The sequence below is a fragment of the Microcebus murinus genome, chromosome 1 (assembly GCF_040939455.1).
Source record: "Microcebus murinus isolate Inina chromosome 1, M.murinus_Inina_mat1.0, whole genome shotgun sequence".
NCBI classification, from domain to species: Eukaryota; Metazoa; Chordata; class Mammalia; order Primates; family Cheirogaleidae; genus Microcebus; species Microcebus murinus.
Window position 1 is genome coordinate 152,938,981 of NC_134104.1, and position 27,046 is coordinate 152,966,026.

Genomic DNA, 27,046 nt, shown 5'->3' on the forward strand with positions numbered 1-27,046 from the left:
CTCAAAAAAAAAAAAAAAAAAAAAAAAGATAAAACCCAAAAATATAATGCTAAGTAAAAGCAGCCAGACACAAAAATATTGTATGATTTCATTTATACGAATTATCCAGAATAGGTAAATCCATAGGAACAGAAAGCAGGTTAGTGGTTGCCAAGCCTGGGAGGAGAGAGAAATGGGAGGATTCTGCTTAACGGGTACAGTTTCCTTTTCAGATGATGAAAATGTTTCACTAGAACCAGGTGTCCTCAAATTATGGCCCGAGGGCCACATATGGGCCGCCTAGCACATTTATCTGGCCCTCCAGGAGTTTTTGCCGACACTGCCTGCCCTGCTTAGCAGCCGACTCACATCCCGGGGCCCACAGCGCACACTCTCCAATGGTCTGAGGGACAGTGAACTGGCTCCCTGTTTAAAGAGTTTGAGGACCCCTTATGTAAACAAAGGTGATAGTTGCATAATATTGCAAATGTACTAAATGGCATTGAATTGTAAACTTTAAAATGATTAATACTATATTATGTGAATTTTAGGCTGGGTATGGTGGCTCACGCGCCTGCAATCCTAGCACTCTGGGAGGCCAAGGCAGGAGGATCGCTCAAGGTCAGGAGTTCAAAACCAGCCTGAGCAATAGCAAGACCCTGTCTCTACTAAAAATAGAAAGAAATTAATTGGTCAACTAAAAATATATAGAAAAAATTAGCCAGGCATGGTGGCACATGCCTGTAGTCCCAGCTACTCCGGAGGCTGAGGCAGGAGGATCACTTGAGCCCAGGAGTTTGAGGTTGCTGTGAGCTAGGCTAACGCCACAGCACTCTAGCCCGGGCAACAGAGTGAGACTCTGTCATAAATAAATACATACATACATACATACTATATTATGTGAATTTTACCTCAATTAACAGGCCCACTTAAGGGTATCCAATAACATTCAGTCAACCTGGGTTGCTCTGCCTTCCATTCCTACAAATGGCATATTTCCTTTAAAACTAAAGGATTTTGGTGCGGATTTGCATGATTTTTTGGGTAGGGTCTGCTGTGGTACTTTAACTTGAACTAACAGCTTACCTCTAAATAACTCCTCATCCTGTGCACATCTTACAATATGTCCTTACTAAATGAAAATACAGGTGACTAAAGAGCCTTCAATTAATAATTTATGAAATTACTCTTACCACCAGCATATGGAAGTTACAGGAGTAGGAAGGGATACGAAATATGTAAACTTTAATTCCTAGTATATTTTACCAAAGCAGGATTCTTTCTGTATGGCCAAAGAAAGCTTAAGAGCTTTAGGAAATTTTAATGTGCTCTGTGAACCAGTCACACATTCTCTCCTCCTATTCCCAGTCTTTTCCCCCATAATATAAGAGGGATCCTGAGCTATCAGAGTTCCTGCTGCACATAACAAGAATTTAGATCAGGTTTGAAGCAATGCTGGTGCAGACTCTACCAAGAACCAGTGTCCAGACACATAAACCACTATTATCCCTTGTGCCCAAATTGTAGTACCTTAAAAAAAAAAAAAAAAAAATTACTCGCAAGGAGAAAGCCTGGCTGGCTTGAGCAGAATAAAAGAAGGCATTTTTGGGCCGGGCGCGGTGGCTCACGCCTGTAATCCTAGCTCTCTGGGAGGCCGAGGCGGGCGGATTGCTCGAGGTCAGGAGTTCGAAACCAGCCTGAGCAAGAGCGAGACCCCGTCTCTACTATAAATAGAAAGAAATTAATTGGCCAACTAATATATACAAAAAATTAGCCGGGCATGGTGGCACATGCCTGTAGTCCCAGCTACTTGGGAGGCTGAGGCAGGAGGATCCCTTGAGCCCAGTAGTTTGAGGTTGCTGTGAGCTAGGCTGACGCCACGGCACTCACTCTAGCCTGGGCAACAAAGCGAGACTCTGTCTCAAAAAAAAAAAAAAAAAAAAAAGAAGGCATTTTTGAAAACCAATATCTGGACTAGAGTTAGTGATTTTAGAAAATGCACTCGGCTACACTGAGAAGTAATGAGTTTTATGCCATTAACAGTGTTCAAAGGAAGATTAGCCAATTATTTGTCTAAAATATTATAAAGGATCGAATGAATTGGATATGGGACATGATGAGACAATTCTGTGAGATATTTACTTCAAAGAAATAATAATAATAATCAGTAATGAGTCAAGAAGTTTTGTTAAGGCCGGGCGCGGTGGCTCACGCCTGTAATCCTAGCACTTTGGGAGGCCGAGGCGGGCGGATTGCTCAAGGTCAGGAGTTCGAAACCAGCCTGAGCGAGACCCCGTCTCTACCAAAAATAGAAACAAATTAATTGACCAACTAAAAAAAAAATATATATATATAGAAAAAATTAGCCGGGCATGGTGGCGCATGCCTGTAGTCCCAGCTACTCGGGAGGCTGAGGCAGTAGGATTGCTGAGCCCCGGAGATTGAGGTTGCTGTGAGCCAGGCTGACGCCACGGCACTCACTCTAGCCTGGGCAACAAAGTGAGACTCTGTCTCAAAAAAAAAAAAAAAAAAGAAGTTTTGTTAACACTTTGTAGTGAGGGAAAAATCTATGAGTTTCCTACTACCCACTTTTTTATATAACAAAACATGTTTTGTCTGGTTGGGTTCCCAAAAGATAGACTGGTAAGAACAACATTTCCTATTTTCATAAGAAAAAAAGAACAATTTGGCTTTCAAAAGATATATGAAGATTTCTATCATAAAACTAAATTACTGCTAAGGGATGACAAGCAGAGGGGGGAAAAACTAAATTACTGCCTTAATACTTGGTTGATTTGAATCCCCATAATAAATGGATTAAACCTCCCTGGCTCCACCCCCCCCCAATTCCCATCCAAGTATGGCCAGATGCTTAGAGGATTCTGAAAGAATAGTTGTGTCTGAATTATGAGAATCTAGTAAATATTTTATTTTCTTGTTTTCTTTTATGCATTTTTAAAAATTTTCAACCATAACCACACATACTCTGTACATCTTTAACTTCAACGTAAAAAGGCACTCAATTTTCATTAAGAATATTTAAACATGCTAATAAGAAAATTAAGCATTTCAAGGAAATACCGAACATAGTAGAAAATAAAAGTGAACCTCTTGAGGCATTACATTCAAAACTTACATGAATTAGACGAAGGGCAACATTTATTCGATTAACAAATGTTTACTGGGTATATATCAAGTATGCTTTAATTATTTGCCTTGATATGCTCTGATACTCTCCTATACACTTATGCCAACTCAATTTTATATGCACTAATAGATTCTGTTCCAACTCCTTTTAATATAGCTTCACAGCGATTCTGGGAGTCTATAGCAAACACTTGATAATTACGTGAAATTAAAGGAAACATAACCATCAGACAAAAAAGACCTATGTAGTCCAAATGTCAAAATGACCAATATGTTCTTCCTATATAGACAGAAGGGTGGTTGTTTTTTAAAATTTCCTAGCAGAGGTGAAAATTCTTTTTCCTATAAAGGCGCTAACAGGTAGTCATTCTATACAATAATCATTATTAAACATTAGTGTAACAGAGAAATTATTTTCCTACAAGTTCAATAACACAAAAATGAAGTGAAAGTTGATCAAGTCAGAACTTACGAAGGAAGATCTTTGGCAGCTCTCAAGCCCCAGCCTTTCTTTTCTGTGAGTATGACTTCCACATCTGCATGCTGTTTTCTCTGAAACCGTCTATTGGAACAATAATCCCCATTTGGACACCGAGAAGAACTGAGAAATGGGTGAAAATTAATTCTTTAAAGTAGCAAAAGAACCAAAATATTTTCACTAGAATGTGTTGTGTAACTATATGTGTACATATTTTTATGGTATAATTAGCATATACGTGGTTAACTCTAAGTGAGCCTTCCTTAATAATTACTTTACAGCACAAAGGGATTCCTCAGAACCAAGTGTCTACATTGTTAAACACATCATATCCAAAATACAGCCTTGTCATCTGGTCATCACAAAAAAGATTTGTCTATCATTCCCTGGGTGCCCCGGATACATTTCCAGGCCGCATGTAAGCTTGCAGTACATCGACAACTCTGCAGAGCTAACTGTATCAGTGCACTTTCCCTTATATCCCACGCCAATCACCATTAATTTAGTCTTTTGAATGCAGTGAACTATTAATACTTGATCTACATTTTAGAGAAACCAAAGTCATTAAAAATAGCCCTATTCAGATTAAATGCAATGTAATATGGTAAGGCTCTTTTCCCATGGATCCTAGAGTAAAGATAATAAAATCAAACATTCAAAGAATTCTTAATATTCTAAAGCTGACACATACAAAGGCTTTTAATGCTGATTAACGCTACAACAGAAATTACCAATCATTTCTACTACACTATTATTTATTATCAAACCAGCAGTAAATAACATCTTTACTAATGTTCAAAGGATGGAGGATTCACCTGAGAGTGAGGTAGTGAAGGAAAGCTATCAGGAGGAAAGAGGATTAATGCAGAATCTTTAATGATACATAGGATATGAATAGATAAAGAGAGCTAGAGATAGATCTGTCCCCGCCAGTATGCAGAAATAGCAAACAAGGCCTACTTGGGAAAAGGGAATAAAACAGCTAAGTGATAAAAAATGTAGATTGCTGAAGGATAGAAAGGTAGGCTGGTTATATACTACAAAGGGTTCTAAATACAAGGCTATGTTGTATCCTGAGGACAAGAGAACTACTAAAAGCTCAAGTGAGGGAATAACATGAAGAAAGAAATTCTGCACTTCATATATGTTTAACAAGGTTGGCAGGAAAATTCAGAAGATTTACTAGGGCAACAATATCAAATTAGAATAGTGCTAGCCAATCTTATCTCCTCTTTGTATATCTGTACTGTCACCTCAAATTTTTGTTTGGATAAAACAGTACCAAAAATGCTCTTTGTTATTTTTTCTAGGTATAAATATTTTATTTTTGCGATACTCTAACATGAGCAAAACAAAAACCAAGCTTTTAAAAAAAAACATTTCATTAACAATAAAAAAAAAGGTATCTGCTGGCTGGCTGGTGAGGTGACTCCTGTCTGTAATCCTAGCACTCTAAGAGGCCAAGGTGGAAGGATCCCTCAAGGTCAGGAGTTCAAAACCAGCCTGAGCAAGAGCAAGACTGTCTCTACTAAAAATAGAAAGAAATTGGCCGACTAAAAACATATAGAAAAAATTAGCCGGGCATGGTGGTGCATGCCTGTAGTCCCATCTACTCGGGAGGCTGAGGCAGGAGGATTGCTTAAGCCCAGGAGTTTGCTATGAGCTAGGCTGAAGCCACAGCACTCTATCCCAGGCAACAAAGTGAGACTCTGTCTCAATCAATCAATCAATCAATCAATCAATAAATAAAGTATCTACACCAAAAATCACCTTAATACTTTTTCCATGTTAAAAACAGGATAAATTTTTCATCAGATTTTTAAAAAAAATTTATCAAATTTTTGTAGAAATATAGAAAAAAGTATCAAACATTTTTCTAATGTAAATATATCTACTGTTCCTAATAATATGGAAGCAAATGTCTGTCAATAGAAGATTAATAATTATAGGTTAGTTAAAAATAGAATATATAATGCAGCCAAGAGAAAGATTTAGGTAGACCTGTAAGTATAGTTCTGATTAGCAAATCCAAGAAGGTACATACAGTAAGATTTTACTTATATACATAAAAGGAGGAAAACGTCTACCTATGTTGGCATAGGCATTAAAAGATTACAAAAAGGGACTGAGGTTTGCACTTTATGCATTTACAAAATGCTAGGGTTTTATCTCATTTTATAGTAAAAGCTAAAAACACCAACATTTATCTCTCAGGACATGAACATTATAGGAGATAAAAGGGCACTGAATAAAAATAAATATTATAATGTTATTAGTAATAGGACTATTTATAAAGCACACAAAGCATGCCAGGTATTATAACCTTATTGAACCGTGCAAGGGAAATTTGTCCCCTTATTAATATTTGTTTTCTACTATCCATCAGAGATTTTATTGTGGATGAATTTATAAATATTCATCCACTGAATATGATAATGTTTCCATAGGAAGAAAGTTAAATTTTACCCTTATTGATCATTCTTTTTGATATTTAGAGACATTTAATAAAGGGGTTGGCTGAGCGCGGTGGCTCAAGATTGCAGTCTCAGCCCTTTGGGGAGGCGCCAAGGCAGGAGGATCACTTAAGGCCAGGAGTTTGAGACCAGCCTGGCCAATATAGTGAGACCTCGTCTCTCTAAACAAAAATAAATAAATAAATAAAAATTAGCTGGATGTGGTGGTGTACACCTGTACTCCTAGCTACTCAGGAGGCTAAGGCAAGATGGCTCAAGCCCAAGAATTTGAGGTTACAGTGAGCTAGGACTGTACCACTGCATTGTAGCCTGGGTGATAGAGACTGAGACCCTGAGTCTTAAAACAAAAACAAAACAACAAACAGGGATTGAGCAAAAGCAGAGCATTCTAATTTACTTACCATTCAATCATGAGGAGACGATTAAGACAATCTTCTCCACATGCTATTTCACCTTGAGCTCTTTCATCTTTAGAAAGAGGTGTACACTCACACTGCATTCGCTTAATATCCCGATGGGATTTGTTCTTCTTTCTATTGGATAAAATTTCATAAAAACTGGTTAAATAAATCTGGCAATGATATAACATCTACATTCAAATATGTGCTAAATATCATTAGTTTCACATTTAATGATTCCTATAAATCAACCATTCAAAAGAAAGAAAACATCTAATCACTAGCATTTGTGAGACGAAAAACCCTAAGTACTGTGTTGGAAAAAAGATGAGAGAGGCAACCTTAACCTTGGCATATGGGGAAGATGGGATGAGTTCAAGACTATCATTTTGGAACTCAGCCCTTATTTCCTAGTCTAGGTTAGTTAAGCCTTGAAGTCTGACGAAACTGAAGTATTAAAGTCATATTGGGCTCAAGGGAAAATAGGAAAACTCAGGTGTTTCAAATAGTGACACAGTTGGTTAAAGTTAAGTTTAAGAATCAGACCTCGGCCGGGCGCGGTGGCTCACGCCTGTAATCCTAGCTCTCTGGGAGGCCGAGGCGGGCGGATTGCTGGAGGTCAGGAGTTCAAAACCAGCCTGAGCAAGAGCAAGACCCCGTCTCTACTATAAATAGAAAGAAATTAATTGGCCAACTGATATATATATAAAAAATTAGCCGGGCATGGTGGTGCATGCCTGTAGTCCCAGCTACTCAGGAGGCTGAGCCAGGAGGATCGCTTGAGCCCAGGAGTTTGAGGTTGCTGTGAGCTAGGCTGACGCCACGGCACTCACTCTAGCCTGGACAACAAAGTGAGACTCTGTCTCAAAAAAAAAAAAAAGAATCAGACCTCATAGATGAACAATTAATACTTGAAATAAAAGGTTGAGAAAAAAAAGGAGTTTCTAGAAAATTAAGGCTTTTAAGTTAAGACTTTTAATTCAATCAAATCTTTTAGAGAACCCTTCAGTAATATCACACTTGTATAAATCTTATTTAAAAGAAAATAGAAAGATTTTTTAAAAAAATGAAATGTAATTATGGAGCAAGCAGATAAAGTTTTCAGAAGGCTCAACTTTTCCAATGCAGACAAACTTATTTTGGAGGGGAAAGGAAACTGCTCAAATTTGATTGAGTTCATAAAAACACATTCAGAGTTTTCAAAACAAAGGTGAAAATGTGATTATTTATTGGCCTTTTTGTTGAACTCTATTTTTCGATCTTGGTCAAAAAAATAAAATCAAGGGTGGTCAAAAAAGACCTGCTTCAGATAAGGGAACTATAACTCATTCTCACTATCAAATGGGGACGGAGAACATAGCTGTTTTAAGTGGCTATCTTAATCCCTAACTCTAATCTGATTTAATCCTAAATGTGTTATATTCTAGCCCCAGTTTTATAAATTACCTAAAGAGTATAGTGATAGTTTCAACTAAGTTTAGGTTAAAAGAATGATCCTTCTTGACCAACTAAGGATACAATTCATTAATAAGTATATGAATATGCTTAGCCTAAAGATGACTAAACAAAATATCTATTTCCAAGTACTTAAAAAGATATTATTCTGAAGAATCAGCAACAACTTTATTTTGTATTGCTCTAGAAGGCCAGATTAAGACTAATGGGCACAGATTTATGTCAACAGACATAAAAAAATTTTTTCATTATTCCATACTATTTTTACAACATCTTCTTGGTGCATCCTAAATGCCTAACATGTAACAGGCACTCTAAAATGCTGAATATATATAAATGCTTTCCACTCCAAAATGGTGGAGGCCCTCCTCCACCAACCAAATCTATATGACACTATCATATATCTGATTCCTCCCTCAACACACACATATATACCTGATTCTCACTGCTGAAGAAAAGCTAGAGGATTGAGCTGATTAGTTTTATTTTATACTCTTTTACGGGGACCCTGTAAGATCCACCAGTTACATAATTCCTAAAATGTACTACTTAAAATATACAATTTTAAATGTAAACCTAATTTACAACTGGATGTAAATGAATATAGTGTAAGAGTCTCTCTACAACATAAAAAATAAAGGTTATTTTTTAATAGAAAAAAACTTCTGGTGGGACCTAACTTTAAAATGAAGTCTTTTACCTTCTCCACAGTGGAAAATTTCTTCAATTTAATAAAATTTTGAATGCTCATAAGCATGATGGCTAGGTTGATTCTCAACTAGGAGGAAAATTTCCAAAAGGCGGGGGGTGAGTAGGTAGGAAAGTATAGTGTTTTCTTTTTTAAGCACATTCAACATATATTTGTATCAGGAAAATGAGAAAATTATCAAGGAGGAGGTAAAAGTTAAAACAGACTGTGAAGCTCTGCTCTAGAAGACTATTTAGTCATTATTCCTACTCTCATTATACCTTATTTTGTGTTAGGGATTTTTGATAAACCATTTTACCATTTGTAAAATATTTGTTATGCTATTGCCTGATTTAATCTATTATCAATAAGCTTTAAAAAAAAAAACTTACAGGAGAAAACTATGTCCTAGTCTAGTTCCATCTTTATAAAGGACCTAGACACTTCATTCTGCACATTTTTGAAAGGTTAAGAAAAAAATTCAACATAACTACTTTTTTCTTCTCTAAGAGTAGACTATTTTGCTGGGGTTTTGTTTCGTTTTCTGTCACACTTTCACATGTAAAAGGAATTAGAGAAAAACTAGGCTAGCCTAAATTATACTTTTAAAACCAAAGTAGTAACAAGAGAAAAAAATTAGGTATCATTTTCCCTGGGAAGAAAAAAATGGGGGGAGGGAATCTACACTATCAAATCTAAATAAAAACACTTTAGAGTTTTTAATTTACATTTTATCATATAACTCTTTCATATGGTTAAGAATTGTTGAAAAGCTAATTTTTTTTAAACAAAAAGTAGGTTAAAATTTGTCAAGTATAAATTAGGCTTACCTTTCTGTTAAATAAACATTTTCTTCGATAAGATCAAAGTAACAAGGCATCTTCCCCTGCTTGGCACATTCCTTCCATCGCAGTGGGTCCCTGAAGTCATCCATGACACAGGAAGGCCCAATCAGTGCAGAGCCTGGGAACACTGATGACCCTCCCTGCTCTATCTCCATTCTAACTTTCTTTCTGTCCTGAAGTTCACCATCACTTTCAGAATCACTCTCCAATTCCTGCCTCCTTTTTTTAGGAGGCCCTCTATCTTTGATATCATTTTTTTCTACGTTTTTTGAAAAATCTTTCTTTTCATTCATAGCTAAAGAGTCCTTAATGGAATTGCTGCTTATTTCAGGTGCTTGTACAGATCCCTTATCTTTCTGAAAGGAAAGAAGAAATTTACTGGACTGGCTTAAAAAGTGGGATCCACTCTGTTGATCCCAATTCTCCTCCTCTTCACGGTCATCTGTTAGGGAATCTGGTACCTGTCCTTGAATTCGATCATATACAACCCCAGTTCCCGGAGATCTACCTGCTGATCTTGGATCCCAGTAGCCATTGCCTTGCCAGTAATTTCGTGTCCCACCATAGTGTTCCGCACTTTGCTGATACTTGTGTCCACCACAAGCTCCATAGCTACTGTCAGGTTGCTGATATGTGGTAGTAGGCCTTTCTTGTTGAGAGAAGTCCCACCCTAGGTTTCTAAGCTCTTCTGATGAGTGCAAGCCATCCATACGGGAGATGTCACAAGATGAAGAAAATCTCAACTCTGTTTTTCCCAGTCTACTGTCTGGCCTGTTAGTGAAAGTGGTGTGTTGCCAAGACTTATTTGAGGCATCTTCAAAATCATCAGAAGAATAAACTGGCAGCTCTTCTTGCTGTCTAGAAGATATTTTAGCTTTTACTGCTTCCTCTGAATTTGAGTGTCCTAGAGAGTCAGATTTCACATCTGTATGACTTGTACTATCAACCCCATCACTCTGAGGATGAGCAATTTCTGGCAGGTGGTTTTCTACTTGTTTTCTACTTGACTGTGTAAAAGAAATTTCTGGATTCTTCTCTGATCCTTTATGAAGGAAGAATTTCTCAGTTTGAAGACAGCCTTTACTTGCTATACTCTCGTATTTTTCCTCGTATGAATATCTCCTTGGTTCCAATCTCTCATCTTCCCAGTGGTCAGAATAGTGTCTGTAACTTTGACTGCTCCGGGAAGAACAAGGACTTGTTTCTTCCATGGGCAAAGTAGAATTCTTTGGCACAACCACAACAGACTGGAGACGGTTTCTTGGAATACTGCTGTCATCAGAATCTGTATCTTCTGAATCGCTTTCATCACTTGAACTTTCAGAAGAACCAGAATAATCTTCATGGATAGTAGACACAATTTCTGGAGCATGACCACTACTATCACATTTTAAGGTACAAGTTATACTACCACCAGTATCTTCCATGGTTAAATTCAAATCGCAAGAAGAAAGTACAACTTCTGAATCATCAGAAGTATGTGCATGTCCTCTTTCTCCTTCATCTAAAGAGATTTCTGGTCTTCCTCTTCTATCAGGCAATATAGAATTCTCTTCTTCTTGAGCCTCTTGCAAACATTTCCCAGATAAACCATTATTATGCCTGTTCTCCCAGCAAATAAATCCCCTTCCTGAATCAGGAAGGCCACTACCTACTTCCATTGTTTCTTTACCTGCATGTTTCAGAAACTCTTTGCTTTTTTTACTCTTCACCACTGCATCCAGAACTGGAGATGTGTTTTCTCCACATGGCAAGAGAGTTAAACTGTCCACCTTTATTCCTGGTGGAAGACTCTGAAGAGATGAAGCAATAACTGAACTCCCAAGAGGTTGATATAAATCATCAAAATGATTAACAGGAGTTGAACTACTGCTACCAACACTCTGCTTATATTCTTCACATGCAAATTTTGAGTGATCTGTCAGATTCCTATTGTCACATACAACTGGTTTTGATTCCAAATACACATTCATAAAACTGTTTGAAGAAATCTTCATAACTGAAGGCTCAATATTTTCAGCTTCTGAATAACACGAAGGGTTGTTGTCATTTGAAGTACAGTATATATCTGAATCTTTGGTTTTACAGCAAGAAACTCTTGTATCAACTGGTTCTTTAATTACTGTTTTGGAATAATCTATAGTCATTACTGGCAAAGACATGAGTTTATCTTGCTGTGGTGACACCACAGGTTCTGTTTCCCTAAATGGGCTTTCTGATTTACTGTGCTGCACACAAGTATCATCCAAGTCCTTTTCTTTGCATCTACTAATATTCTGAAATCCATTTGAAGACAGCATGCATGCTTTGACCAAAGGGGATACCTCTGATCCAGTCACACTATCATCAGAAGTCGTCAAAACAGCATCTGTTTTAGAAGTGCAAAATGTTGCCAAACCAGATTCTGCTCCAGGAGATCCATTTACATTTAATTCTATGGGACAAAAACTTCTTAACTGATCATTCTTCACTTTAGATAAAGAGTCTAATTCCTTAATACTATCATGGCTATCAGGTCCTATGAATTCAGACTTAAAAATAGGTGATTCATCTAGCTTTTTTAAAGTAGGTGAATCATTTAACTCATGTGATGGAGATGGGGACCCTGTCTTTTCTCTTTCAGGAATTTTATTAATCATTCTCAACTCACTACCTTTTGAACAAGGAGTCTGTAAACTAAAAGAATGAGACTGTTTGATTTCCTCATTTAATTCTGTACAACAGAAAGAATTTTTAAATTTATCAGACTTGGGTGTAGGTTTTGAAGGGGTAGATTTATAACGGGAAGCACTATTATCGTGCTTGGAATATGATGACCCCCGTCGGAATCCCAGTTCATTAGGGGGAGAACAACATCTTTTCATTGCTTCATTTTCTGAAGTCCTTTTGGATTCTCTTTCTAGTTTTGAAGAATACTTTCCTCTTCTCTCCATCTCTAAGTAAGAGGTCTCAGCTTTACAGTCCCGATCAGATTTAGAATAAGATGATGATGTCCTTAGGTCTCTGTAGGAGGAAGAATGAGATGAGGTGCGCCTTGAGTATGTCTTCTTATACTCTTCTTCTGAGTCAGAACTCTCTCGTGCCCTGTTATCTGTATATGGCCGAGAATAGCGTGTCCTCTCTCGATAAGGGGAACTCCTGTGGTAGCGACGATCAGAGTCATAATAATGAGATCGTTCTGACCGGGAATAGGATAAACTAGTTCTAGAGCCTCGGTCAGACCTAGAACGAGATCTGCTCCGCCTTCGCTCTCTTTCTGATCTACATCGGGAAGACATATACCGAGTATCTCTTTCAAGTTTTGAGTAGCTGAAATATTTATCATCTCTCTCTGTTTTAGATCGTGAAGATTTCCCTAAATCCTCACTTTTTAAAGGTGCTGAGCTCTTTTTTAAATCTCTTTCCTTTTCAATGCTTGCTGAAAATTTTATATCATGTGATCTCTGACTTGAAGAAGTCCGTACAGAATCTTCATCAGATTCTGAACCAAGAAAGGTGCCTTCAGATTGTAAGGATTTCTTCTTAGAACTTGTTTTTTTAGAGCTCAGACTTATCTTAGAACTATCAGGAATTTCTTCTTCCTTCCCAATATGGGAATCTTCTTTTTGAGAGGGAATATCTGCTTGCTCATTCAAATTTTGAGTTATATGTTCTTCTGAACTATTAGATACAGTGTCCTGCTTAGTATCCACTTCTAAAGATTCTGGTACAATTATAACTGGTGGTTCTTTCAGAGCTCTAACTGCTACATCTACTGGTAAGGGTCCCGGTGTTGTCATTAGAACTGTCATTGACATGTGTGGCAAGGCCACTGGCTCGGTTACTGGTGCTGGTGGTGAAGGTGTTGTGCATTGAGGAGGTGGAGGTGGAGGTGGTGGAGGTGGAGATGAGGGTGGTGAGTCTATAGTTGTTGATTCTGCTATGGCTGCTGGGACTGTCGTAGAAGGCGGCGATGCTACTGCTGTGGTAGTAGCCAGCAGTGGCCTGGCTGTTACATGAAGCAGATGTTTCTTAAAATGAATTTTGCCTAATTCCACCCTTGATTTTGGTGGGGAAGATTCTTCTGTAGTAGATAAGGTATCACCAAGGTCCATTTTAATTTTAGGGGTTGAGTCTACTTGGAGAGGTACAGCTGGGGAGTTGGTAGTATCATTTTGCTTTTCATTCCCAAGTGCAGTGAGAAACCTATTCTGCAAAGTTTTCTTTGTAAGGCTAAAGCTGAATGACACCTTCTGTCGTCCCCGTTCCTCCAAGTTAACTTTTGTCTTAGTGCCTTTGGGCAAAAATCGACTAGAAGCAACACCTTTGAATACTGGTCCTTTGATGAAACCTGTTTTCTGCACATTTTCAATCTTTGCCTATAAATGAACAAAACAAGCAATTACTTCTAAAACAAATGGCTACTTTCAAATGCCTAGCATCACAGTTTAAAATGTTTACCAGTCAGAGCAATGAAAATCCCTTTTTTAATAACAAACAGTATGAATTTCACTAAGCTAAACAAGAATTTTTTAAAACTCTATTATGGGGCCAGGCGCGGTGGCTCAAGCCTGTAATCCTAGCACTCTGAGAGGCCAAGGCAGGCGGATTGCTCGAGGTCAGGAGTTCGAAACCAGCCTGAGCAATAGCAAGACCCTGTCTCTATTATAAATAGAAAGAAATTAATTGGCCAACTAATATATATAGAAAAAATTAGCTGGGCATAGTGGCACATGCCTGTAGTCCCAGCTACTTGGGAGGCTGAGGCAGCAGGATTGCTTGAGCCCAGGAGTTTGAGGTTGCTGTGAGCTAGGCTGACACCATGGCACTCACTCTAGCCTGGGCAACAAAGGGAAACTCTGTCTCAAAACAAAAAAAACAAAAAAACAAAACAAAACAAAAAAAACCCTAAGTATCCACTCCCAACTTCACAAAGTACCCATATTTTTCCACTCTTGTTCTTTCACATAAAAAAATTTATTTGGTTTTATAATTTTTTCAGGTAGCATTTTTTAGCAAAAAAATTTTAAAGCCTAATATGTATCTAAATGACACGTGTATAAAGGGCAATAGCTAACATCTCAGTACTCAAAATAGTTTGTTCTTATGTTCCATCACAGACAAAACATCAGAGGTCATCAAAATCAGTGGTCTTGGCGGAGCACACTAGCTCATGCCTATTACCGTAGCACTCTGGGAGGCCAAGGCAAGAGGATCACTTGAGGTCAGGAGTTCGATACCATCCTGAGCAAGAATAAGACCCCATCTCTATTAATAATAGAAAAAATTAGCCAGGGCATGGTAGTGCATGCCTATAGTCCCAGCTACTCAGGAGGCTGAAGCCAGAGGATCGCCAAAGCCCAGGAATTTGAGGATGCAGTGAGCTACAATGACACACTGAACTAAAAAAAACCCGGTGGTCTCCTGGCATCACATAGAATCAGTTGGGTACATAATATTAATAAAAATACTAGGCCGGGAGCAGGGGCTCAGGCACATAATCCTAGCACTCTGGGAGGCTGAGGTGGGAGGATCACCTGAGGTCAGGAGTTCAAGACTAGTGTGAGCCTGTCTCAACAACAACAAAAAAATAGAACAATTAGCAGGGTGTTATAGCACACACCTGTAGTTCCAGCTACCCAGGAGGCTGAGGCAGTATCACTTGAGCCAGGAGTGTGAGGTTGCTGTGAGCTAGGCTGATGCCATAGCACTCTAGACTGGGCAACAGAGTGAGCCTCTATATGTACGTACATAAATAAATAAAAGATAAAATACTGATCTACAATCCATACTATATGGAATATCAATTTGAAGTAATGAGCTCTAGGGTCAGGCAAGAAAGTTTGATTTTTTTTTTTTTTTGAAACAGAGTCTCACTCCGTTGCCTGGGCTAGAGTGCTGCGGTGTCAGCCTAGCTCACAGCCATCTCAAACTCCTGGGCACTCCTCCTGTCTCAGTCTCCCAAGTAGCTAGGACTACAGGTACATGCCACCATGCCTGGCTAATTTTTTCTATATATTTTTAGCTGGCCAATTAATTTCTTTCTGTTTTTAATAGAGACGGGGTCCCGCTCTTGCTCAGGCTGGTTTCGAACTCCTGATCTTGAGCGATCCTCCTGCCTCAGCCTCCCAGAGTGCTGAGATTACAGGCATTAGCCACCCGGCCCAGCCTCTGTTTTGTTTTGATACAAGCACCATAGGCAATTCTCTCAGGTTTGGGAAATCACTGGTATAGAGGAGCCTCCAACCTCACTCATTTTACAGATAAGGTAACCAAATAAGGAGTAGGCCTTCTGCCTTCCTGGAAATTTTACCCTGACACACAGCCACTGTCTCGGCCTGGGCCCCACACATGCAGATAATGCTGATTATCCTCTGATACTACCATATCAGCAGCACAATTATTATACAAAGTATATATCTAAGATGATTTCTCCCTCCATTATTTGCCAAATCACCTAAGAAAATGGTGGGCCATACATCTGTAGGATTTCGTTCAAAAAAAAAAAAAAGAAAATGGTGGGCTTTAGAAGTTAAAGGCATAACCTAGGTTGTAAAAAGAACATTAGAAAAATCTGTAGGAATAAACTCAAGCCAAAATTAAAGATAGTTTACTTGCTAGCATCAAAATTTTTCTAATTGATGTCCTTTAATCAACTTTGGCTATTGAAGAGAATAATATTCCCGTCAACATAAAATCTGAAATCAATTTTCAAAATTACGTAGTAACCATCCAAGTGGTAAAGTAAATGTTTTCACATGCACTATTACAGAGCAATGGTTTCCAATTATTATTAAGAAACACAATCTACTTTTCAAATTAAATCTCACATGGAAGCTCAGTACATAAAAATAGGTAAGAGCTATCACCAGAGCTGCCAGCTTCCTCCACCTTTTTTAAAGCGTTTGAAGCTCTTTTTTGAGTGTTTTCAGCTTTTACCCAATCTCTAAAATGTATTTAGAGGTCAATCCTATAATCACTGAATGACTAAATTATACTTAAATACTAGTTAAATTAACTTACCTCATTTTCTTCTTCTCTATTTCCATTCAGCCAAGAAAACATGCAAAAGAATAAAATGAAATCATGAATACTTAAAAATGACTTAAATGAGAGCTGTTTTTATGAGAATTTAAGATACTTATATTCTATATGGACTGTCCATTCCTTCATAGCCTTGGTTACACTTGATTTAACAAATTTTTTATTTCAGCTTATTACGGGGGTACAAATGTTTAGGTTATGCATATTGCTCTTGTCCTCCCCTCCCCAGTCAGAGTTTCAAGCGTGTCCATCCCCCAGACAGTGCGCACTGCACTCATTATGTATATATATACCCATCCCCTCCTCCCCCCATTCCCCCCCCATGCCCGATGAATGTTATTCCTATATGTGCACTTCAGTGTTGATCAGTTAAAACCAATTTGATGGTGAGTACATGTGGTGCTTGTTTTTCTATTCTTGGGATATTTCACTTGTAGAATGGGCTCCAGCTATATCCAGGATAATACAAGAGGTGCTATATCACCATTGTTTCTTATGGATGAATAGTACTCCGTATACATATATTTATTGAAGATAGTGCCATGCACTACCCTAAGTGCTGGAGACCAAAAGTGAATGAAGCAGAATCCCTGCCCTTAAGGAAGTTTGCAGTTTCCTGTAAGTTACAAATTTGTTACAAAAGTAATTCCAATGTAATGAAATAAATGATAGAAACATGTACAGTGTAGCAGCAAAGAAGTCAATAAGCAATTCAGTTTAGTGGGAAGAATCTTTCCTATAGAGAGGATTGGTTTTTGAAGAATATTGTGTGGGAAGATGCCCCAAGCAGAGGGAAATCCCAGGCAGAGGCACAGAGATTAAAATATAGAGTATGTTTAAGGAAACTATAAACACTTTAATATTACCTGATACAATGTGTAGGGCAGGAAGACGCCAACAAATATGTAGAGTAGTGGGGGGCAGTAGCCAGGTTTTTCATGAGGAGAATCATATTTCATCTTATGGAACAATGGTTCTCAATCTTTTTTGGTAACCATTCAATAGTCCCTTTGCAGAATGCAAGACTCTACTCCACATTATGGGTACATCTGCTCCATATCACAGTGTGTGGCTCTCCTAGTTATGTTTTTTTGAGACAGAGTCTTGCTTTGTTGCCCAGGCTAGAGTGAGTGCCATGGCGTCAGCCTAGCTTACAGCAACCTCAAACTCCTGGGCTCAAGCAATCCTACTGCCTCAGCCTCCCGAGTAGCTGGGACTACAGGCATGCACCACCATGCCCGGCTAATTTTTCTATATATATTAGTTGGCCAATTAATTTCTTTCTATTTATAGTAGAGACGGGGTCTCGCTCTTGCTCAGGCTGGTTTCGAAATCCTGACCTTGAGCAATCCGCCCACCTCAGCCTCCCAGAGTGCTAGGATTATAGGCGTGAGCCACTGTACCGGCCCCCAGCTATTTTTTTTTTTTATTGAGACAGAGTCTCACTCTTGCCTGGGCTAGAGTGCCATGGCCTCACGGCACTCTAGCTGTGAGTGCCGTGGTTGCTAGCTACGGCAACCTCAAACTCCTGGGCTCAAGCAATCCTCCTGCCTCAGCCTCCCCAGTACCTGGGCCTACAGGCATGTGCCACCATGCCCAGCTAATTTTTTCTATATATATTAGTTGGCCAATTAATTTCTTTCTATTTATAGTAGAGACGGGGTCTCGCTCTTGCTCAGGCTGGTTTCGAAATCCTGACCTTGAGCAATCCGCCCACCTCAGCCTCCCAGAGTGCTAGGATTATAGGCGTGAGCCACTGTACCGGCCCCCAGCTATTTTTTTTTTTTATTGAGACAGAGTCTCACTCTTGCCTGGGCTAGAGTGCCATGGCCTCACGGCACTCTAGCTGTGAGTGCCGTGGTTGCTAGCTACGGCAACCTCAAACTCCTGGGCTCAAGCAATCCTCCTGCCTCAGCCTCCCCAGTACCTGGGCCTACAGGCATGTGCCACCATGCCCAGCTAATTTTTTCTATATATATTAGTTGGCCAATTAATTTCTTTCTATTTATAGTAGAGACGGGGTCTCGCTCTTGCTCAGGCTGGTTTAGAAATCCTGACCTCGAGCAATCCGCCCGCCTCGGCCTCCCAGAGTGCTAGGATTACAGGTGTGAGCCACCACGCCCGGCCTGAGTTATGTTTTAATGAAAGTAACCACACAGTATCCTGACTAAGAGGAATCAAAAGTCCAAAGTCTGGAATGCACCAGTGTACTGTGGGACTACCTGCTTGGAGAAAGGTAAGATACAAAAGAGCATGCGAGGCAGATTTGTATTTTAAGCAGGTCACTCTTTAAGCTAAGTGGCAAGAGTACAACAATCTTTTTTAAATGCACCTGATAAGAAATGTACAAAACCCTTTTCCCCAAATGCAAGCCTGACTTCATCGTAAATCAGTCCATTCACCAATGTCTCTGGTAGTCATATAAAACCAAGTAATGAGGGGAAAAAAAGTTGGGAATACATGAATGAGATCTGAAGCAGTACCAAGATTAACCATTTTTTCCTACTCCAAAATCACTAAAATGCTCATAGATGTGATGTTAGAACTGCTGTACATACATTTTCCCCATATGTAATACCTCCACAGGATGCATTATACTATCAATGACATCAAAGTTTAACTGACAGAATTGTTTCCTTTCTTAGTGGTTCATAAAATAATTGTGTCTTATAGCTGATGGCATATTAGAACCTACAGCATATTACATTTGATTTAAATTAGTAATCCGAGCATTTTAAGAACACAGAAGGTGTTAAGAGATGTCTAAGCACATGTTTGTCTGCACTATTCCCACACACATGAGATGCTAGAAATATTAAGGTGACCAGAACTATTTCCTAAGCCTTAGCAGTTCTATTTTGGGCAGACAGATGGAAAAGAATAACCCTGACAAACTGTGATGGAAATCTACTAAAGAAATATAAATTTGTGGGATTAGGAGGGGAGAGGGAGCCATGGAGGTCCATTTCAAAAAATCAAAGAACTGCTTGACAGAAACGGCAAGACATTTCCTAGAACTTGATAGTAAAATGAAATGTTATAGCCAGGCATGGTGGCTCAAACCTACAATCCCAGCACTTTGGGAAGTCAAGGTAGGAGGATCACTTGAGACCTGGAGTTTGAGACCAGCCTGGGCAACATAGCAAGACCTCACCTCTATGAAAAAAGTTTAATAATTGGCTAGGCATGGTGGTGTGCACCTACAAGCCTAGCTATTCAGGAGGCTGAGGCAGGAGGTTTACTTGAACCCAGGAGTTTGAAATTGTAACAAGCTATGATCGCACCACTGCACTCCAGGCTGGGTGACAGAGCAAGACCCTATCTCTTAAAACAATAAAATATTTATAATAAAAATGTAAGTATTAATACATTCAGAAACTTTGGGGGAAAATATCAACTTTTTCCTCATCATTAAGAGCATTTAGGCTGGGCATGGTGGCTCATGCCTGTAATCCTAGCACTCTGGGAGGCCAAGGTGGGCAGATCACTCAAGGTCAGGAGTTCGAAACCAGTCTGAGCAAGAGTAAGACCCATCTCTACTAAAAAAAAAAAAAAAAAAAATAGAAAGAAATTAATTGGCCAACTAAAAATATACAGAAAAAATTAGCCGGGCATGGTGGCGCATGTCTGTAGTCCCAGCTACTCGGGAGGCTGAGGCAGTACGAACGCTTGAGCCCAGGAGTTTGAGGTTGTTGTAAGTTAGGCTGATGCCTCGGCATTCTAGCCCGGGCAACAGAGTGAGACTCTGTCTCAAAAATAAATAAATAAATAAAAAGAGCATTTAATGTTAATAGAGAAAAACCAAACTGCAAACAAGCAAAAGGAAAGGTCCACAATCCGACCTATCCAGAAATAAATGTTAACATCTTCATCTATAGAGCTTTCTAACACTTATGTGTGTGTGTTTTTTACTTAAACAGAGGTCTTTGTTTTCCTTTTAGCCATTTTGTATCTTTCTTTCCACTCTCATCAAAAATAGAGCTGGCGAGCAAACACGGTATTTATTTATTTATTTATTTATTTGTTTGTTTGAGACAGAGTCTCACTTTGTTGCCCAGGCTAGAGTGCCTTGGCGTCAGCCTAGCTCACAGCAACCTCAAACTCCTGGGCTCAAGTAATCCTGCTGCCTCAGCCTCCCGAGTAGCTGGGACTACAGGCATGCGCCACCATGCCCGGCTAATTTTTTCTATATATATTAGTTGGCCAATTAATTTCTTTCTATTTATAGTAGAGACGGGGTCTCACTCAGGCTGGTTTCGAAATCCTGACCTCAAGCAATCCGCCCGCCTAGGCCTCCCAGAGTGCTAGGATTACAGGCGTGAGCCACTGCGCCGGCCCAACCAAGGTATTTAGATCACAGAGAAAGTATGGAAACAGGCTGATGAATGAGTCATCTCAAGAGAAGGTGATTCAAATAAGTGAAGATATAGTTAAGTTTCAAAATAAAGCAAGCAAATCCCTTTGACCTCTATTTTTCTGAGATCCTTAGTTGAAAGCTAGAAGAAGAACAGGGTAAAAGACTTGAAGGAAATTCAAGTATGGGAAACAGAAACGGGTATGGACTGTAATCCTCACAGTGTTGCTGCCCAAAGTTGGACATTACCAATTAATAATAGAGCTCATCAGCACACCTATTTCTACTTCTGCTGACAGCATTAAGCTATCAGAGGAAATCATTAGTGAATTAATCCAGCAAGATGGGTGGGACAAGAGGGGTATAAGACGAGGGGTTGAAAGAACTGAAGGCCTTCCCAAGAATGTTAAAATGACTGACCTAGATATCCACAGATAATAGGGAATGAAATCTCAAGGAAGCTGATAAAGTGAAGGAACAGGGTAGGGGCAAGAGATCAGGGTCTTCAAAGAGTAAATTTGGTAGAAACCAATGAAGAGAGGAGGAGGGTAAATAGGGTATAAAAATTGGGAATTATGATCAGAGCACTATTTTAGAGTTAGGGTACACTTCCAGAAGAAAAGACCTAGATGTGGCCAAGAGAGTAGACTGCTGCAGCAATAAAGGGGCAAGACCTTTTTGAAGAAATTAATGAAATTATGAGGCCACAATTAACAGCAAGAATCAGCCACAAATGTTTTTTTTTTTTTTTTTTTTTGAGACAGAGTCTCACTTTTGTTGTCCAGGCTAGAGTGAGTGCCGTGGCGTCAGCCTAGCTCACAGCAACCTCAAACTCCTGGGCTCAAGCGATCCTTCTGCCTCAGCCTCCCGAGTAGCTGGGACTACAGGCATGTGCCACCATGCCCGGCTAATTTTTTTTTTATATATATATCAGTTGGCCAATTAATTTCTTTCTGTTTATAGTAGAGACGGGGTCTCGCTCTTGCTCAGGCTGGTTTTGAACTCCTGACCTTGAGCAATCCGCCCGCCTCGGCCTCCCAAGAGCTAGGATTACAGGCGTGAGCCACAGCGCCCGGCCCCACAAATGTTTTTAACTAAAAAAACGCTTGCTTTGGTAAATAATATCAAGAGCAAAGGATAGGGTTTTTGAAGGAAAGTTGACAAAACAAGGCCATGAGAGCCAGAAGCTGAGGAGTATTAAACCCCCTGTACTTCCACCATGAAAAATAAGGAGGCATGCAAAAACAAGTATGAAATCATGCTAGAATAGTCTTACTTCATCTTTTGAAAAACTACTACAGAAAAAAAAACACCAGTGGAATACTGCAGCCAATTGTCTATAAAGTAGGCAAATCTGCAGCTTGCTGAAGAACTGTATTTTTAAAATGTTAATTAATCCATGTCAATACAAGACAAATCTCTATTACGTCACAGGGTACATGTGGAAAAAGACATTGTTAAGAGTTTCAGGGCCGGGTGTGGTGGCTGATGCCTGTAATCCTAGCACTCTGGAGTTCAAGGTGGAAGGATCGCTCAAGGTCGGGAGTTCAAAACCACCCTGAGCAAGAGAGAGACCCAGTCTCTACTAAAAAAAAAAAAAAAAAATAGAAAGCAATCACTAGACAACTAAAAATATATAGAAAAAATTAGCCAGGCACAGTGGCACATGCCTGTAGTCCCAGCTATTAGGGAGGCTGAGGCAGGAGGATCGTTTGAGCCCAGGAGCTTGAGGTTGCTACGAGCTAGCCTGACGCCACAGCACTCTAGCCCAGGGCAAAAGAGTGAGACACTATCTCAAAAAAAAAAAAAAAGTTTGTGTGCATATATAATCACAGACATATCTTTTTAAGGAGAAAATATACACAGTGGAAACAAGTTTCTATACCTTGTTTTTCTCTATTTGAAGCCTTGGATATCACTTGATATCAGCATATACAGATGAAGTTTCAATATAGTTTTCCAGACAGGAGAATTGGTTGACAACAAAAGGAAGGAAGCCACCAATGACAAACTGAAGAGTATTTCATAAGGTTGCTTTTAACACAGCCTAACCTAGAGGTACACTCAAGTAGTACTCCAAACTCCCTAGAAAAAAACTGCTTGCTGGATCCTGTCTCAAGTAAGACAGAGAAATACAGGAAACTCTTCTCAATTATTAATACTAAGTGATTATCTTCATATTAGGAACGAAGTGGACTTTCACTGCTCCTGCCACCCTGCTCTGTTCCACCCCACCCCACCCCTCATGTCTTGTTCCCATTTTAGGTTTCTAAATCCTTGACCTGCTCCCCAGCAAGCGCACGTGGAAGCATTCATTGTGGGGGGAAAATTGTAATGAGCTAAATAAAGTCATGTATGTTTTGATATTTACACATTTAAGCACCTACACTATCATACACTCAAGAGTTAAACTGCTTCAGATCTTTGGTGATATAAAAATGTGCATCAGGCAGAAGAAAGTCTTCAAAATTAGAACTTTTATTACATCTACCTAGCTGTGTTTGGCCCAGTCATACACATTTGCAAACCTCTTCTACAGAAACTGAGTTAATCTTTACGTAGGTCAGAGTTTTGGTGGGAATGGGTATCGTAGCTAACTGAAAGAGTTAGCTGGGCTCAAGACAAATATGAAAACCGCATCAGAACATATCTCAGTTGCACAGAAACACGCTGATGGATTGCTAAATAACATAATTTAGAAAGGCAACACTTAAATATCAGTTCTCATATCAATAACAAGGCTATTTGTTCAATAATTATTTAAGGAGCCTTTTGAGAGCAGTGCTAGGACTGCAAATGTAAGATGTTAGTTCACTTTCTACCCCACTAGGAATTTTATACTTACTTGAAGTACAAGGCACAAAGGTATACCAATAATAAATATAATAAGGTAACAAATAATAATTGACATAAACGAAAAAGCTAATAAGGGACTTGCTTTCTAACCTTCCCTTTTTGGCTCAACCTGGTCTCAACTTTCCTGGTTCTCCTTCATGAAAGCACACTTTTAATATTATTTTTGCTTATTAGGGTAGCAATGTAATACAGCAAAGAGATCACACTTTGATAACTAGGTTGGAATCCTGCCCCTGCCACTTACTAAACTGTCACTCAATTCCCTTTCTACTCTCAATTCCCTCCCTACTCTCCCAGATTCCTATCTTACACATTTCCCCCTTTCCCAAATCTCTATTACCACAATCTCCACATATACTCTCAACTAATGATCCCACCAGTGTCCTATCCCCTTGAATCCTCAGGGACTTCCACTTTCTATGTATTTCCTCTCTTGGGTTACTAGTGACATCTTAAAGTCAGTGACCAATTTTTTTTCTAGGCTTTCACAGACTGCATTCTTCAGTTCTTCCTCTTGCCCTCACTGCTACTCTTTCTTAATCTTATTTGTTGGCTCTTCCTATCCTACTAGTTATCTACAGGCTGGGTGCCCCAAAAATTGGTCCCAGCTTGGCCTTTTTCTCTCCTCCACCCTACTTCCCTCCTACCTAATCTCATCCAGTTTCATGGCTTTAGGTACCAACTACAGGCTAGTAACTCACATCTCCAAATACAAATTGCTCAATGGGTATTTCTACTTAGAAATCTCATATTTATCTCAAATATAACATGGTCAAAATTGAACTAATGATGAAAATTGAACCCATACACCTAATTCAGTTCTCCCCTAAGTCTTTCCTATAACAGCAAGTAACACTATCCTATACCAAATTACTCAGACCAAAACCTCCCTGGTCCTTAATTTTTCTCTTTCCTCTCTCAGCCCACGTCTAATCCATCAAAAAGTTCCACTATGAAACACATCCCAACTCTGATCACTTCCCACCTTCACTTATACTACAACACTAGTCAAAGCTACTACTATTTCATGGGATCTAACATATCTCAGTACTCCTACACTTGTTCCCTAGAATCAATTTTTTTCATAACCAGTTAGTAATCTTTCAAAAGCATAAATAAGGTCATGGCACATACCTGCTTACATCTTCTGACCTTCTCTCTTTCCATAGTTCCTCCTTCTCATTCCCCAAGTTCTAGCCACATTAGTTGCCTTTCTCTCCCTCAAACATTCAAGTTAATTTCTAGTTCAGGCCTTTACACCTGCTATTCCTTCTTCTTGGAATAGTATGCCCTCTAGACTTTTTCCAGACTGCTCCTTCTCAATAATAAAGATGACACCTTTGACAAAATTCAACACCCTTTTATGATAAGAACGCTTAACAAAATAGACATAGACGGGGCTTCTCTAAAAATGATACAAGCCATATATGACAAATGCACAGCCAATATCATACTGAATGGGGAAAAATTGAAAGCATTCCCACTTAGAACTGGAACAAGATAAGGTTGCCCACTATCTCCACTTCTGTTCAACATAGTGCTGGAAGTCCTCACTACAGCAATCAGACAAGACAGCGGAATTAAGGGTGTCCAAATGGCAGCAGAAGAGATCAAACTCTCACTCTTTGCTGATGACATGATATTATACCTAGAAAACCCCAAGGTTTGAACCAAGAGACTCCTTGAACTGATAAATGAATTTGGTAAAGTCTCAGGATACAAAATCAATACACAGAAATCAGAGGCATTCATATACACCAACAACAGTACAAGTGAGAACCAAATCAAAGACTCAATTCCCTTCAAAATAGCAACAAAGAAAATAAAGTACCTAGGAATACATTAACTAAAGAGGTAAAAGACCTCTTCAGGGAGAACTATGAAACACTGAGGAAAAAAATAGCAGAGGATGTAAACAGGTGGAAGAATATACCATGCTCATGGTTGGCAGAATCAACATTGTTAAAATGTCTATACTACCCAAAGTGACCTACAGAGTGAATGCAATCCCTATTAAAATACCATCATCATTTTCCACAGATATAGAAAAAATAGTTTTATGCTTCGTATAGAACCACAGAAGACCCCGTATAGCAAAATCAATCCTAAGCAATAAAAACAAAATAGGAGATATCAATCTACCAGATTTCAAACTATACTACAAGGCTATAGTAATTAAAACAGCTTGGGACAGGCACATGAACAGGGACATTGACCTGTGGAACAGAACAGAGAACCCAGATAGAAAACCATCCTCATATAGCCAACTAATCTTCAACAAAGCAGACAAAAACATACACTGGGGAAAAGAATCCTTATTCAATAAATGGTGCTGGGAAAACTGGATAGTCACACGCAGAAGACTGAAACAGGACCTACACCTTTCGCCTCTTACAAAAATCAACTCACGCTGGGTAACAGACTTGAACATTAGGTGTGAAACTATTAGAATTCTAGAGGAAGACATTAGAAATACCCCTCTAGACATTGTCCTAAGCAAAGAATTTATGAAGATGATCCAAAGGAAATCACAGCATCAACAAAAATAAGTAAATGGGACCTGAACAAATTAAAAAAGCTTCTGCACAGCCAAAGAAACTGCCAAGAGAGCAAACAGACAACCGACAGAATGGGAGAAAATTTTCACAAGCTACACATCCGATAAAGGGCTGATAACTAGAATTTATTTAGAACTCAGGAAAATCAGCAAGGAAAAATCAAACAACCCTATCAAAAAGAGGGCAAAGGACACGAACAGAAAATTTTCAAAAGAAGACAGAATAAAGGCCAACATACATATGAAAAAATGCTCAATATCTCTAATCATGAGGGAAATGCAAATCAAAACTACAATGAGATATCACTTATCTCCAGTAAGAATGGCCTTTATCAAAAAGTCCCCATAGGCCGGGCGCGGTGGCTCACGCCTGTAATCCTAGCTCTCTGGGAGGCCAAGACGGGCGGATTGCTCAAGGTCAGGAGTTCAAAACCAGCCTGAGCAAGAGCGAGACCTCGTCTCTACTATAAATAGAAAGAGATTAATTGGCCAACTAATATATATAGAAAAAATTAGCCAGGCATGGTGGCGCATGCCTGTAGTCCCAGCTACTGGGAGGCTGAGGCAGGAGGATTGCTTGAGCCCAGGAGTTTGAGGTTGCTGTAAGCTAGGCTGACGCCATGGCACTCACTCTAGCCTGGGCAACAAGTGAGACTCTGTCTCAAAAAAAAAAAAGTCCCCATAAATGTTGGTGTGGATGCAGAGAGATAGGAACACTCCTACACAGCTGGTGGGACTGCAAACTGGTTCAGCCTCTGTGGAAAGTAATGTGGAGATACCTTAAAGCGATAC

General features: G+C 39.2%; 1 protein-coding gene across 2 annotated transcripts in view; it reads right to left on the reverse strand.

Annotated features, from left to right (window-relative positions):
* The window catches only part of SETD2 (SET domain containing 2, histone lysine methyltransferase), a 133,699-nt gene that overhangs the window by 87,325 nt on the left and 19,328 nt on the right, over positions 1-27,046 (reverse strand). For both annotated transcript variants that reach the window (XR_001155723.3, XM_012771078.3), the window contains exons 2-5: positions 16,467-16,482; positions 9,450-13,822; positions 6,480-6,611; positions 3,599-3,727 (exon numbers count right to left, since the gene is read on the reverse strand). Coding sequence is in view for 1 of the 2 variants with exons in the window: in XM_012771078.3 (XP_012626532.3) it covers positions 3,599-3,727; positions 6,480-6,611; positions 9,450-13,822; positions 16,467-16,482 (4,650 nt within the window). In the remaining variant the exon portion in view is untranslated. The remainder of the gene's footprint in view (positions 1-3,598; positions 3,728-6,479; positions 6,612-9,449; positions 13,823-16,466; positions 16,483-27,046) is intronic.